The following is a 14,803-nucleotide window of genomic DNA, read 5'->3' as shown; positions in this document are numbered from 1 at the left end:
ACATGTGTACCTATTTACCTTAGCAAGACTACCTGGACTGGATTGAAATGGTTTGTATCAGACAGAGCTTGTGGGAGGTCGTCACGTTGCAAGTAGGGTCCAGGAAGAGTCAGCCTCGCCCGCCAAAAGGAGACCGGTGGTACGCCGTCATTTCCATGCCTGCTCCGTTCCAATAGGTAATCAGCAATCATACCTCGTCTACATCCTCCCCAGCAACACTTTCATACCGCATGCCCCGACCAGTCGTCGTCCTCAGCTTCAACGGCACCTCGTACATATGAGCATAATCGACCACTTCTCCGCCCAAATAGCCCACTCCGTTCTTCCTCCTCCCGAACACGGGAGCCGGATCACACCAAAAGTCCTGGCAATTGCCTACAATGCCACGACTGAAGGGGTTGGAGTTGCGAGATTGCAGGTGGCCGTGCGATGCGTCGCTCGCGGTCACCATGAATGCGTCGAGGCCGAGGATCTTGGTCCACCGTGTGAAACAGCCGTCGGGTCGGCGTGGAGCCGGCTGGAGACGGGAGGACGCGGCAGCGGTGTCGTTCAGGGATGTAGCGGCTGCGGACGCGCCTTGGGTGATGGGGTGGTGGTGGTTGTGGGTTGGGAGTAAAGGGCGATGGTGGTCGTGCACTTTATCGTGGCGCTTCATGTTTTCATATGTGGTTTGATTCTTCGAGATCTGGATCGTTTGGACCACGATTAGCATGATCACCCACACGAGCTGGAGGCAGGTCCAGAACGTCAGCGCCACAGTCCAGGGGTCGCGGAGGACGAAGGTACATAACGAAGTAGAGAGGACATGGCATTTAGCGAGGGCGTCGTCGGAGGGTGGTGGGAGGAGGGCAAGGTAGGACAGGACAAGCCGGACATAAAGAACGATCCCGATCGCCATGCTGAGAATATAGATGTAAAAGTGGCGAATGTTGTTGTTCCCCACGCAATTGTCGATCCACGGACAGTGGTGGTCTTGTTTTGCGACGCATCGGTTACAGCGGCGACAGTGTTTCGATCGTAGGGGTTTTCGAATCATACACTGGACGCAGAAGTTGTCTTCGTCGAATTTCCATAAGGAGAACAACTCCTCGATCATAGCACGTTGCTGGTTTCGCGAAGCTAGTTTCGGTATCCACCCAGGATCTTCAATCATTGAGAGGAAGTAAAAGTACGCTGTAGCGGCGTATAAGACAGCGAAACAGACCGTGGTGAATGGACTTGTCCAGAACGTCATCGGGAGTATCGAGGTCACATAACTGACTCCCACCCAAAAGAGGGTCCCGGCAAAAATGCCAGCCAGATAGGGTGTCTTATGGATGGCGCGAAATTCTAGCGGGCCGATCATCGCAATTCGTTGTGCAGCATACTGCATTCCCAAGCAGACAACCAAAAATAACGGAACTCCGATGTAGACGCTGAGGTGACTGATAATGTACAGGCCGATCATGATGATCAAAAAGGGGTACAAAAAGAAGAATTTGGACATTTTCGAACGATCTCTGACCACGGTGTGTAGATTAAGGGGGAGGGTCTTGATATTTCCAGAAATGTCGTATCCATGGTCAGATAATGAGCGCTGGTACGCTCGTTTTGTGTTCATCTCCTCAGCGCAGGTGATTGGCGTTTTGCCTTCGTTGGTCTTTGCGAATCTGTCCGCACCGTACTCGATGATTTTGTCCAAGCAGGCTTTTGAGCCTTTCACCAACGCCCAATGTAAGGGTGTATATCCATTGTCGTCTGTAGCATTGACGTTGGCTCCCCATTTGAGGAGGAGGTCCACGCAGGCTGGCCAACCCTTGTATCCTGCCCACATCAGACTAGTATGGCCTTGAGGATCCGGGATATCGACGGGGATATTTTGTTGTAGAAGGAGGATCAGTAGCAGCGCATTCCCATCTATCGTTGCTAGGTGGAGGATATTGTATCCTTGACCGTCGGTCAATAGAGGATCTGCGCCGTTCTGCAGCAATAGGTTGACGATATAAAAGTGACACCTCTGCGAGGCCCACATTATGGCGGTGGCATTGGATTCTCCTCCTTTGGCATTTACATCCGCACCTTGCTCGACCAGGTACTTGCACACAGCATATTGGTTGTTAATAGCAGCCCAGTGCAGAGGAGTGATTCCCTCGTCGTCTTTGTATTTGGCGTCGTATTTGCCAGACTCGATCATTTTCTGGATGTGTTCAAGGGCGCCTATTCGGGCACATTGCATAATGTCCTCTTCCAAAGGTATGTTGGACGCTGCCTGGCCATTGTGGACAGGAGCCAGTTCGACATCCTCCGAGGTCACCTTGGGGGAAGCCGCGTTGGCTTTGGAAGTAGGAGGGTGGGAAAGTTTCTGGGAGATCGGAGAGGACATGGCGCTTTGTGATCGAGACTACTGTTGTTGAGAGGCGCATAACGATGTTTCCATCATGTTTGAGGCAGGCTTCATTGAGATGTACCGTGGAAGGACACGCGGTTTGATCCTCCTGGCTCCTGAATCCTCTCAATTCGTCCGCAGCTGGACCCCAAACTGCAAGGCCGCTTCGCATCTGTCGTATAGGGGCCTGTCACGTGAAGGACATCGCCAAGAGGCACCCCTCGGCAAACGTGCCTCATCGGCCGGTTCATTCCTCCTGCGACCTCCGGGTTTAATTCGATTGAAGCTCCCCTTACAAACTAGTAGCTGGTATCCTCGACTTCACATCAAAATTCTCCTCTCCACTCCCTCCGGCCTATCTCATTACACCTTTTCCTCCTAGGAAGTTCCTCATATCAGCTTCACGGGTAGGCAAGATGATGTCGAGGAACGTCTTGCGCCAGTCTGGCCGCATAGCTGGCGCCCTATCTGCTTCGGGCAGAATAGCTGCAGTAAGCTCGAATCCCCTTCAGCCAGAAGTCAAAGCTTCAGAATCACGAAAATCAGCGTCAATGAGGCCTTCTCAGCACGCTCTGAGCTCAAAAGTTATCGATTGAAGCTCTGCTACCGTGCCGTGGCTGGATCTCGAGCTAATGAAAATCTTCGCAGTCCCGTGTCGTCACCCCTGCGCCTCTCAATGCTGCCTCAAAACAAGTCCGATCATATGCTGCTGATGCCAAAGCGTCCCCAACCGAAGTCTCCTCCATTCTCGAGCAAAGAATTCGTGGCGTGCAAGAGGAGGCAGGCCTTGCCGAGACCGGTCGCGTTCTGTCCGTCGGTGATGGTATTGCCCGTGTCCATGGCATGAGCAATGTCCAGGCCGAGGAGCTGGTCGAGTTTGCCTCTGGTGTCAAGGGAATGTGCATGAACTTGGAAGCCGGCCAAGTCGGTGTCGTGCTTTTCGGTTCGGATCGTCTTGTCAAAGAAGGAGAAACTGTTAAGCGGACTGGCCAGATTGTGAGGATATCAATGCGCTCGTTGAATGTTTAACAGCTAACAGCTTCCAGGTCGATGTCCCTGTCGGCCGTGAAATGCTTGGTCGCGTTGTTGATGCTCTTGGTCAACCTATCGACGGAAAAGGCCCAATCAAGACCACCGAGAGACGTCGTGCTCAATTGAAGGCTCCTGGTATCCTTCCTCGACGATCAGTCAATCAGCCTGTCCAAACCGGTCTCAAATCTATCGACGCAATGGTACCCATCGGTCGTGGTCAGCGTGAACTGATCATTGGTGATCGTCAAACCGGAAAAACCGCCGTCGCCCTGGACGCAATGTTGAACCAGAAGAGATGGAACAATGGCAACGACGAGACAAAGAAACTCTACTGCGTTTACGTCGCCGTCGGTCAGAAGCGATCTACCGTTGCCCAACTTGTCAAGACTTTGGAGGAAAATGATGCCATGAAATATTGTATCATTGTGGCTGCAACCGCCTCTGAAGCCGCCCCTTTGCAGTACATCGCTCCTTTCACTGGTGTAAGTTCTTTTCCTCCGGATGGAAGCTCCTCTCGCCCTCGCTGCCCGAATCTCGCAATGGCGGACACCCCCCATCCATCCATCATATACTAACCACATCTTGTCCAGACTGCCATCGGGGAATGGTTCAGGGACAACGGAATGCACGCTCTTGCTGTCTATGACGACTTGTCGAAGCAGGCAGTTGCCTATCGCCAAATGTCTCTCCTCCTGAGACGTCCTCCTGGGCGTGAGGCTTATCCGGGTGATGTTTTCTATCTCCACTCCCGACTCCTGGAACGGGCTGCCAAGATGAACGACAAGCACGGCGGGGGCTCTCTGACTGCTCTTCCCATCATTGAGACCCAGGGTGGAGATGTGTCTGCCTACATTCCTACCAACGTCATTTCCATCACTGACGGGCAGATTTTCTTGGAAGCCGAGCTGTTCTACAAGGGTGTTCGACCTGCGATCAACGTCGGGCTTTCTGTCTCGCGTGTGGGCTCTGCTGCTCAGCTCAAGGCCATGAAACAAGTTGCCGGTTCCTTGAAACTCTTCTTGGCTCAATACCGAGAAGTCGCTGCTTTTGCGCAATTCGGTTCCGATCTCGATGCGGCCACAAAACAGACTCTCAGCCGTGGTGAACGTCTAACGGAACTCCTGAAGCAGAAGCAATATAGCCCCATGGCTGTCAATGAAATGGTTCCCCTCATCTATGCTGGTGTCAACGGTCATCTGGACAGCGTCCCCGTCGGCAAGATCTTGCAATGGGAAGCCGACTTCCTTGCACACTTGAAGAGCGACCAAGCTGAACTTCTCTCAAAGATTGACAAGGAGGGTCAATTGAGCAAGGACCTCGAACAACAACTGAAAGAGGTGGTTCAGAACTTCACCAAGAACTTCTCATAGGTAAGTAGTCCCGAAAAGGCCAATATGCAGCAGAATGGCTGACATCTCGCAGAGCTGCGGTGAGAAGGTTTGAAATGTTTGTACAATGTTCTCGCCTGGTCAAAACTGGACGGCACCACTCGAGTTGAGACACGAAAAAGGTTGATTGCGAGCTTGATGCAATTGCCAGTCAAGAGGGAAAGTGTCTCATTGTAATTAGATACAGAGCAGTCCTCAATCAATTCCATTTGTGCTTTGGGTCGTCGCAGAAATCCCCACAGCAGTCGGATTGTCGATGGTGACAAGACAGAGTGCGTTTCTTCCACTGCCCCAGGCCTATCTCTGGCCGCACGTCGCCCAGTATGCTGAGTGTCGACTACCTTTATATGATATCTCTCTGTGCATTGTTCTTGTGCGGGACTGAAGTCCAACCCTAGTAGCTCTGTCTGCCATTGTCATAGTGGCGACTGTCATTTTCCAAAGCCGTTGAAATCCCAACTCACAATATATAACAGGCCAGTCAATTCTTGTGGCACCTGTTAAAAGCGACGTGCTGACGGTTGATACTAGGGACCAATATTGGCAGCGATCATTATTCGATAACGTCTTGAGGCTCTCTCGTATATCCCCTCACGCAAGGCCATGATAACACCGCTCGCATGCTTCTAACTCGCAAATCACATACTGATAAAAGCTTGTCTGCAACCGGTCCGAGGCGAGATCGTCTCCTTGGCCAGATCACACTCGATACACTTCCGCACAGCTTCAGCGAACTCATATGAGACTTGTACCTCGATCAGAAGCTGGCCCTGTTGGAGGGCGTGAAAGTCATGGGGATAAGTACGGTTTCAAGGCCCCGTAAATCGTCTAGATTGGTGGCCCTAGGATTCTAACCTCCTTTAAAATGCAACAATATCGATTGAAAATACAGCAGTGGAATGTGTTTGTAAGTCAAAACTCCAAGGGGGTAAAAGCAAATTATAGAAAAAGGCATTCATGTGGTAAGGCTCTGCCCCGTCATCCCTCCCGTCTCGGAAACGACGCTGACTGAACCCAGCACGATGCCTCACAGGGCATAGGATGTGTGATGGCATGCGCCCCTGTAAGAGGTGCCAGGTAGATGGCAAAAGTTGTGAAGACTATCCAAAGATGACCCCGGCAGATGAGACCGGCATCAACCCCAGCGGCGAAGCATCCCAGCCCCAATACTCGCCCAATGCAAACCCAATCCGCCAACCCTCTGCGGTCAAGGTCTTCACGGCAGACCACCCAGCAGCGGATACTACCACTTCTGAACCACAGAATCCGTCAGGAGACACGAAAGTCTGAGCAAAACCCCCCACCCCCTCTCCACACGCTATCGCCGCCTGTCTTTAATACCACCCCCTTCCTTCACCCTCTTTCTCCTTTTCAAGACGGGAGCCCAGCGTGTCAGAGGACATTTGCACTGCAAGTTGGAGGAGATATCAAAAAAAAGACCCGTCTGGCCCGAATGGCTGCGAAGGAAATTGAAGGTGAATATTTACAATTTGCTGCCTCAGTAGCAAGTTTTGGGAAAGGGAACGAACAGAGGAAGGCCGCTCATCATCAAGGTGTCGGGTGCTTTGATCAATTCTACCTAGTCCATCAGAACGCACGAGACAGGATTGATCCCGCCAGTGGCTTTCACTTTGCAGAAGGGGAGGGCTGATAGAGATGGGGTTCTGCTACACTTGAGACTTCATGCTTCAACACTTCAGACTTTATACTTCGTTTTCCATACCTTCTACTTCAAATTTCATATTATACGAGTCTTTATCACCTAGGACCCAAATTTCACCGCCTCCTCCGCTTTGTTGGTGGGTCCCGGGGGAGCACAAGGCTGACATGACAACACATGTCTGGTACTGGATACCTAACATAGCATGCTAATGAACACCGTACTCGGCACGTTTACACGGCAATTCAGTCCCTAGGACCGGAAGAAAAGGCGGGGGAGGAAAATAGAGGAAAAAGGGTTGCGTGCTGGATCGTTCGACAATGTCCGAGTAACATTAATAGCCCTGGTCACGAAATCCCTGCTTTCTCCCGAGCTACAAACGGCATGATCCGAGGCGGCGGAGGATGGATCCACATATTACGGCTCGTTCCTTTGTTCGAAGTTTCCTATTCGGGTAATTTTATGTCCCAACTCAAATAGCCCTTTTCTGCCACGGCCTGACACGGCGCAGAATCCTTGCTCCAGTAGTGACGCCGGTGACGCCTTCCCTGACATGGAGATCCCGCCACTAGCAGGAGGTGAGAAGAGAGGGGGGGTTCGGATGGGAAACATCGACCCCGGCTGGTGGCGGCCACTCGAATAACAGTCCCCGGTGCAGAAGACAGCACAGCACAACACAACACAACCTGGACTCGACTCAACCTTTACCCTACCGCAGTGCGGCTTGGCTCAGCCATTGCTTTCCAAAATGGAGGCGATGGAAAAGACAAGGTGAGACATCCAGCTCTCAGAAACAAAGCAGCGTTGCTTGGAAAGATCCAGGGAGCGGTTTCTACTTATTCAGACTTCTTCTCTCCGTGGCGCTGGAGCTCCCACTGGCGCTCCCACTGGCGCTTGGTGGCGGCGCAGGCACCATTGGCAGAGCCGGCATTGGACTTTTGCTGACGTTCTTTTCATACCAGTCACTGTACGCCTCGTTCCTCATCACCTCAAAGTCTCGACTGCTGAGGTATTTGAATACCTTGGACGTGATCCCCGCACCATGCACCTGGGGCCGCTGCGGCGAGGGGCTGAGCTTGGGATCTATACCTTTCTCCCGGGTTCTATGATCAGCAGCACTCTTCTGCGCCGACACCGAAGGTTCCAGACTTCCAGCTACGCCTCTAGCGATGTGAGAGGACACATTGTTGGCCTTGGAAGAGGAGGGTTGTTCCGTCTCGTTGACGGCTGGATCTATGCTGTCCGATTCTTCCCCTTCCTCATCTTCTTCACCACAACCGAACAACCACGATGACAACACAATCACCAGCTTCCCCCTGGTCTTGTACGTCAGCCTACTGTATACCTTCAAGGCATCAATGACTGCTTCGGTCAAGAACACCTCTTTCCTGGCTCCACCGTCAGCCCGCTTGGAGGTTTCGTCCGCGTCGACCCATGACTTTGCAAGCAGCCAGACGCAGACGTCGAGCCTCACTTGAGCATTATCTGCACAAAGTGAGAGTCTCTGCAGAAATACGGTAGCACTGCCAGGCGACTTGAGGAGATCCCACAAAATGAGATTCAGCAGGTACAGATCGAGGAATAGAGCAAGATTTTGCTGGATTGACAGGGTCCTCCCTTGAGACTTTACCAGGACGCTCTCCACAGCGTGATGGATTGTCGACTTTCCCATCGCAACCGACCAGAGACTGCTTGATCGATAGGATATGGACCGGCTGTCTATGTTTGGTTTCACATCCTCATCACTTCGACGCCGAACTACTTTTGGCTGTGACCTGCTGCCGTCTCGCTGCATCGAGTGCAATGTCTCGAGGAACCTTCTGGTGGCACTTTGAACGTCCAACATGCTGGTGGCTTCAAGCTCCGCCATCGCAAAATACGCCAAGGAAAACATTGGGTGGGACATGAAGCACAACGCGGAGAACAGGGAGCCCACTCCACGTTTTGAAATCATCTGTGCCAGGCCTTTGAGATGGACTCTGTTGATCTCAGGACTCAAAGAGCGAGCGTCGGTTGACATTGCTAGACAAACACAGAGCAAGGCTTCGTCCGACGCCTGTGTCTCGGGGTCTGCCAATAATTTCGCGATATACTGGTATGCTAGGGCTTTTCGCTGATGCAGTCTCTGTGGGAAAGGCTGACGTCGAGACCAGGCCAAGAACATGTCGAAGAATATCAGAGTCCATGGCAAGCCGCCTGCGGGATACATCTGAATACCCCTCCATGCAATGTCCCTACACGGATCGAAAGAACCAGTGCTGTTGCTGCTCCAGAAAACCGTTGCCTGGTATTGAAGCCACTTGATGACGAAGTTCTGTTCCTCGACAGTAAGTGCATGAGGGTGTGGGCGGAGATCGTTCAGTATGGAATCCGCCGCCGATGTTGAAGATGGTTGACGCCTTTGGGCCGTCACGCTGGGAGGAATGGACGTGGTCGACTCGGCTGTGAGGCTTGGTGAATCCCTCGGACGATTCTTGCGACGTCTCCGTATCGCGGAATCCAGCTCTTTGACATGCTCCTGGTCAGAAGATGCCGAGCTCGATAGTCCATCTTTCGGCGATATTTCCTGTTTTGCGACAGAAGCCGTGGCAGACGCACCGCGACGCCGATGCGGAGCTCTTTTTTTCTGTTTTCGGAGGACCCAATCATGCTGACCGCTGGTCGAAAATACTCGAACCTGAGAGTCGAACGTTGGAGGGCGTGTGTCAACGTCGTGCGATGGGGACTCGGCACTTGAACTGGGCTCGTTTTGTGGCTCTAGTTGTACACGAAAACGATTCCGAGACATCGGTAAGGGCGAGGCCTGCGAATTTCGGAAGGTATTGACTTTTTGCTAAGGAACGAGGGGGCAGAAGAGGTGAAAGGCATGTGGCCCTTGTTGTTCCGGCCACCTCCTCCGGAGAAACGAGGGTGGTTGAGGGCAGGCGATCGGCTACAAACGACGAGCAGAAACCGTCGGGCAATGGGCTCGCTCATGAGTGTGATAGGGCTTCTGGATGTTATGCTGGAACAACTGAAGAGGATGAACAGAGGCACGTATCAGCCGGCCGGCCAATTGGTCTGCTACGCGGTCTCGTGCGTGCGGATAATCGGATATTGGATATTCTGTCCGGCGCCGATCTGTTGGATTGAGATACGAGAAGGGCCAAGCGACCCTACATATTATTGATTGAGGTTGGGGCCCCGACAACCGAGTGTTTGTGGGAATCTTGAAGAATCTGAAGCCTGAAGCTCATCAACCCGAGCATCACGCCAGGGCAAATTCGGTACGGGTCTTGCCATGTTTGACATGGGCGACATGAAGCACGAGCAGGTGGCATGGTGCGTGCAAGAGGTGAGGATCTCAGTGGCTGAGAAGCCGCCGGTTCCATTGGGAGCCCAGACCCGGGGCGAATGAACCGGGCGCTGATTGATGGTGAGGCTGGTGGGCCAGTGGGCTGAGGTACTGGCGCTGTTGTCAGTGGAAGGAAAGCCTCACGAGCCATGGGCGAGAGACGCCAATCATGGGGGGAACAGGACGGCTCACTAGGCTTTGAGATTCCCCGTTTGGCTTTCGATCCTGAGGTGTGGCCCCTGGATGGCCCCGACCCTAGGCAGTAACGAGTGGTTTCGCCCTAGAAAGGACTGCAAGTATCTACGAGACAATGAGGACGTGGTGCATAAGATGGATGAGAGGCGAAAAAGAGCTTACGAGTTACAGCGTCGAAAGATGTTGGATTCAATTCCTCCTCGTGGCCGTCTGACCATAGCAGAGAGGTACCTAGGACTCAGGAGACTCCGGGGTGCGGGCTTGCAGTACCCAGGTACCTAGGTAGGTAGTAGGTAGTAGGTACCTTTACTGGCATTCACGGGTATAATACCGAGCACTCGTTACCGTAGGGGGGCCGCAGTGCTTCAGGGGAACTTCGGGGGGCACCGGCTCCAGAGAAGCCACCCACCCTCACCAGCACCGCCACCACTACTACCACCACCAGCGGGGAGGAAAATGGGAATGCGCCCGTCCAGATTTACTCGTATGAAACGTCAGAAATAAACCCTGGAAGTCAATCGCACTGCTGCTGGGCTGCCTCCACCACCACCATCACCAGATCTCTGGGCGCTGAGATGGTGTGCTTGGGCTCGTCTTTCTTTCCTCGACATCCTCGGCTCTAAACATCTGCTCCGTTCCCGTTCTCTTCTACCACGTCGGGCCGAGTAACTCGTATGACTGCTCCGTACATTACTAAGTACCTAGGTATCCAAGCTCGGGTGCTCTACTACATACTGCTGCTACAGCGTGTCGGTCCGAGCTTTAGTTACCTAGTACCTACCTACTCGATAGCACGCAAGCTGAAGGGCAGCCAAAGCGCCTGACCAAACTACTTGCCCAGATAGTAGGCATTACAGATGTCATTATCATCCCCCCTCCCCGCTCCTTGGTGTGTCAGTACTCGGTACCTAGGTAGGTATTCACCCACTTTGATGATGACGGAGGGTCGGACTTATCGGTACAATACGAGCTGAGGTGGAGGGTGGAGGGGGAAGGGGAGCGAAAAGGAGGAGACAAGATTTCCCATTTGCCGAGCTTGATGGCACTCCCTCAATGATGCAAAGTGATAGCATTATTAATGTCAGAGCACATACAAGAACATTCATTCGCACGCGGCCTCATGATGACTCGATGATTTTATATTTCTGCTCTACTGCTGCTGCTGCTACTGCTGCTCCTTTCAGAAGGCTTTCCCGACATTCCCATTACTACCTGAGGTACTACAGTCACAGTTACTGCCACCACCGCTGCTACAGCCCGCAATTGCTTCGTTCCTCGGCACCAAGATCTCCTGGTGTAGCCTCGCGACCATTCAGTTCCTGTCCATCAGCTTACAAATCCTTGCACAAGGCTACTGCCGGTGCTAACACCGCATCGCCCGTCATGAAATCGGCCCACGTCTTCAAAAAGGGAGAAGATCAGCTCGACGTCCAGATCAAGGACATCCCAGTCCCCAAGCCAGAACCTGACCAGGTCCTCATCAAGGTAGTCGTCTCCGGAACAAACCCCAAGGATTGGAAATACCCCATCCTCGTCAAAGGCGCCACAGGACTCAACACAGGCGACGACATTGCCGGCTATGTCGAGGCCGTCGGCTCCAACGTCACCGAATTCAAGGTCGGCGACCGCGTAGGTGCCTTCCATGAAATGCGCACGCAGCATGGGTCCTTCGCCGAATATGCCATCGCCTGGGAAAAGACCACTTTCCACCTCCCCAAGCAGACCTCGTTCGAAGAGGCGGCAACTATCCCCCTGGCTGCCATGACTGCCGCCGTCGGACTTTATTGCCGCATGGGATTACCCGAGCCATGGGTTACTGTGTCTCAGGCCCGTAAAGATGCTGTCGCAGGCGGAGTGGTCGTCTACGGCGCTGCATCTGCCGTGGGCGCTTTCGCAGTGAAACTCCTTGCCCGCTCCAAAATACACCCCATCATCTGCGTTGCCGGTCGGGGCATCCCGTTCGTTGAAGGCCTGATCGATAAGTCCAAGGGCGACACCGTCATTGACTACCGCAAAGGCGATGAGCATGTTGTTGAGGGCCTTCGCGCAGCTGTACCTGCCGGACAGAAACTCCTTTACGCCTTCGACGCTGTTAGCGAAAAGGGTAGTTACCAGAACATTGTCAAGGCTCTCGATCCGCACGGACACATCAGTTTGGTCCTACCGGGGAAGAAGTACGAAGAGATTCCCAAAACGGTCAATCAGACGCTCACAACCGTCGGCTCCGTGCATGGTGTACCCGACGACCTGAGCGACTTTGGGTATGCCTGGTTCAGACTGTTCAGCTTGGGTCTGAAGGAAGGCTGGTTCAGTGGACATCCGTACGAGGTGGTACCTGGTGGATTAAACGGGGTACAGACCGGTCTGGAGAATCTTCAGCATGGCAAGGCTAGTGCTGTGAAATATGTATATCGCATTGCCGACACAGAGGGTGTGGATCGGAGCAAAATATGAGAATTTGAGCTGCCTCTATGACTTACAAATGGAAGCCAGAGATGCTGGGGCATCGAGGTATGCCGCCAATGCACGGCTTCAGGGTTCCGACCGCGTCGAGAGGGTGACCAAGTACTGATAAATGTCCAATGAAAAATTGTCCAACTTATATCAATCGCCCCATCGACGCTGTGCAAACCGGGTCCAAGTGGTTCTCGAGTAGTCTTTGCACTCTAAACGTCCCGACCGTTAAGTTTCCGTTGTACGCAGTAGGTGGCTAGTGCATCATCGGACACAGGTCGGGCTGACCCTTGTAGCCAGCTGAATGCTAAGAATGGATGCTGCAGGAGGCAAGCGATGATGCTCCAAGGAATCAAGACACTGCGTTGGTGACGTGATGTGAGGGTCCATTGGAGTTTCGCGAAGCTCCCTAATATCCTGGCCGATGCTCGAGCACAACACATCATCCCTATTTGGTCGGGATGGTGACAGGGACACCGGGACGTATCTGACTTGGCAGCTGCTCATGGGTGCACACAACTGTCTGCGCCCACTGCTCGATCGTCTATGTCGCATTTACCCATGGTCAACTTCGTGCTTGTCAAAATTGTGGGGGACGTTCAGCAGCCTGAGGAGCTGTCGATGGATGGCTAAGCATCCATCCTTTGTTGAAACTAGATGTCTTCCAAAGGCGCATTACAGAGTTTCCAGCGAATAGGCGGAGGCATAGAGGTGTTCATGAATTTTCCGATAACAAGTCCGATGATCTTGGTCAGAATATTGTCGGAAGAAACAGGAGTTTGCCTTGTTAGAACTACTCCATATACCACCTTGTGTGACCAATTCCATTCTGCCATTGACTCTAGCTTCAAGCAGTCTTTTTCGACCAGCTTGTACCAGCAGCTTTGGTTCTCCCGTCCGGTAGGCTTGAGGCAACAACACACTGGCAAAGGTAAGGAGGAAGGAGCAAACACAGCGGAAACGCACTTGGGCGTGACGAGTGGCATGAGATGGATATTCATGAGAAGGGACCCTGGTCAGTGTGCAGGGGTCCAAGAGCGCCCAAAGGTAAGAGTGAGAAAAGTTGGTGAATCGATATTCCTTTTCAATGAGAGAGTGGAGAGCCAAAACTCAATCAATATTAATTATGTCAATAGGCTGGTCCTGCTCAATTTGGACATAGTAGTGTCAGACAAGTTTTTAGGGTAAGCATGCATGATTTGCTTACAGCAAAGGCCCCTCGGGGCTTGTCTCCGCAATTTGCACAGGACAGTCGTGATGTGACTGGGGAGAACCTGATAGAGACAACGGGTTAGCTAGGAAAGACCCCATTTCAATGCGGTCAGCTGGTCCAGCCTCAAGCAGGGTAGATCTTTGCGTGGAAACATCCAGCCCTCTCCCCAGAGGGTCCGTGTATCCGCATATGCCAATGTTCTGTACGGGATGTGTCGGCAATTGAAAGGCGCCGGGCTTGCAGCTGCCATCAAATCCATGATCGACAGATAGCGCAAGTTTAGAGCAAAATGAAGTCTTGATGAGGGGTAGGACAGAGATTTGCAGGAAGCACATCATGAGGGATGGCTTGCCGTCCGGACCAGTCGGTAGGCGTCGGCACCAAGGATAGGGCCCTTTTTCCCTCTTTCTCGGAGGCTTTAACTTTGCTAGGCTGTTGCCCTTCGCCCTGTGTGGTGCATGTGCTGCAGCTAAGGAAGGCTTGGGAGGCAGTCTCCCGGTTGCTTTCAATTTTGGTGAGGCTTTGTCAGTGACCACTGCTGGGGAGAGATGGGCCTAGCGAGCTCGTGAGGCTTGTTAGTGCTCGAGTCTCGGTACTCCACGTAGGTCTCCGGGGGGCCGAGCGGCGTTGTTCAACCAAGCACCCCCAAGCATCGGCGGCCAAACCTCGTCCAGTAGGCGGGTTTTAGCGGGTGCACGGGGACTGCGCAGTTGGTGTTTCATGTTCCTCCCTCAGCTAGACGGGCGAATGGCAGCTCTCTAAGGCCATGGGAGCGTCCGAGATAGGCTAGGAGATTGGTGTTGATCGAGAAGTCCGCCAGGTTCTTGTGTTTTTCCCTCTCTCTTTCCTGCAGGTGCCAGCTCAAATGTTGCCAACTACCGGTCGAAGGGAGGGCTGAGACTGGGTACGTAGGTCAACTTGCTCAAAAATCCTAGGTATTGTGTGCGATGAGGCGTCTCGAAGACTGTGCCCAAAGGAAAACGAGTAAACGAAAACCCACCTCTGTATGCCCTGGGCGAGTTTAGTTCGATTCGACTCGACTCGACTCGTCTGCCCCTCTTGCAACAGTTTGCTTCTGAGAGTGTTACCTTGATGGTTGATCCTGTGCCGTTGTCGGGTGTTTGATTCTCGATTCGGGAAATGAGCAGTCCGTAGGCGTTTC

The 14,803-nt window shown here is 52.9% G+C and overlaps 4 protein-coding genes across 4 annotated transcripts; 2 read left to right on the top strand and 2 right to left on the bottom strand.

The window, feature by feature from the left end:
* Positions 1 to 187: 187 nt before the first annotated feature.
* Positions 188 to 2,362, bottom strand: Z520_00231 (uncharacterized protein; the record flags this gene model as incomplete). The annotated part of the gene is made up of 1 exon (XM_016770752.1): positions 188 to 2,362. The coding sequence occupies one exon, from the start codon at positions 2,360 to 2,362 to the stop codon at positions 188 to 190; it is 2,175 nt and encodes a 724-aa protein (XP_016637662.1).
* Positions 2,363 to 2,781: 419 nt separating this feature from the next.
* Positions 2,782 to 4,767, top strand: Z520_00230 (ATP synthase subunit alpha, mitochondrial; the record flags this gene model as incomplete). The annotated part of the gene is made up of 4 exons (XM_016770751.1): positions 2,782 to 2,856; positions 3,014 to 3,361; positions 3,412 to 3,879; positions 3,988 to 4,767. The coding sequence occupies 4 exons, from the start codon at positions 2,782 to 2,784 to the stop codon at positions 4,765 to 4,767; spliced, it is 1,671 nt and encodes a 556-aa protein (XP_016637661.1).
* A 2,510-nt stretch (positions 4,768 to 7,277) lies between these two features.
* On the bottom strand, positions 7,278 to 9,233 carry Z520_00229 (uncharacterized protein; the record flags this gene model as incomplete). The annotated part of the gene is made up of 1 exon (XM_016770750.1): positions 7,278 to 9,233. The coding sequence occupies one exon, from the start codon at positions 9,231 to 9,233 to the stop codon at positions 7,278 to 7,280; it is 1,956 nt and encodes a 651-aa protein (XP_016637660.1).
* A 2,124-nt stretch (positions 9,234 to 11,357) lies between these two features.
* On the top strand, positions 11,358 to 12,428 carry Z520_00228 (uncharacterized protein; the record flags this gene model as incomplete). The annotated part of the gene is made up of 1 exon (XM_016770749.1): positions 11,358 to 12,428. The coding sequence occupies one exon, from the start codon at positions 11,358 to 11,360 to the stop codon at positions 12,426 to 12,428; it is 1,071 nt and encodes a 356-aa protein (XP_016637659.1).
* Positions 12,429 to 14,803: the final 2,375 nt, after the last annotated feature.

The sequence above is a fragment of the Fonsecaea multimorphosa genome (genome assembly GCF_000836435.1).
Source record: "Fonsecaea multimorphosa CBS 102226 unplaced genomic scaffold supercont1.1, whole genome shotgun sequence".
Taxonomy (NCBI): Eukaryota; Fungi; Ascomycota; class Eurotiomycetes; order Chaetothyriales; family Herpotrichiellaceae; genus Fonsecaea; species Fonsecaea multimorphosa.
The sequence above is the reverse complement of the archived record's forward strand: the minus strand, read 5'-3'. Positions and strand labels throughout refer to the sequence as shown.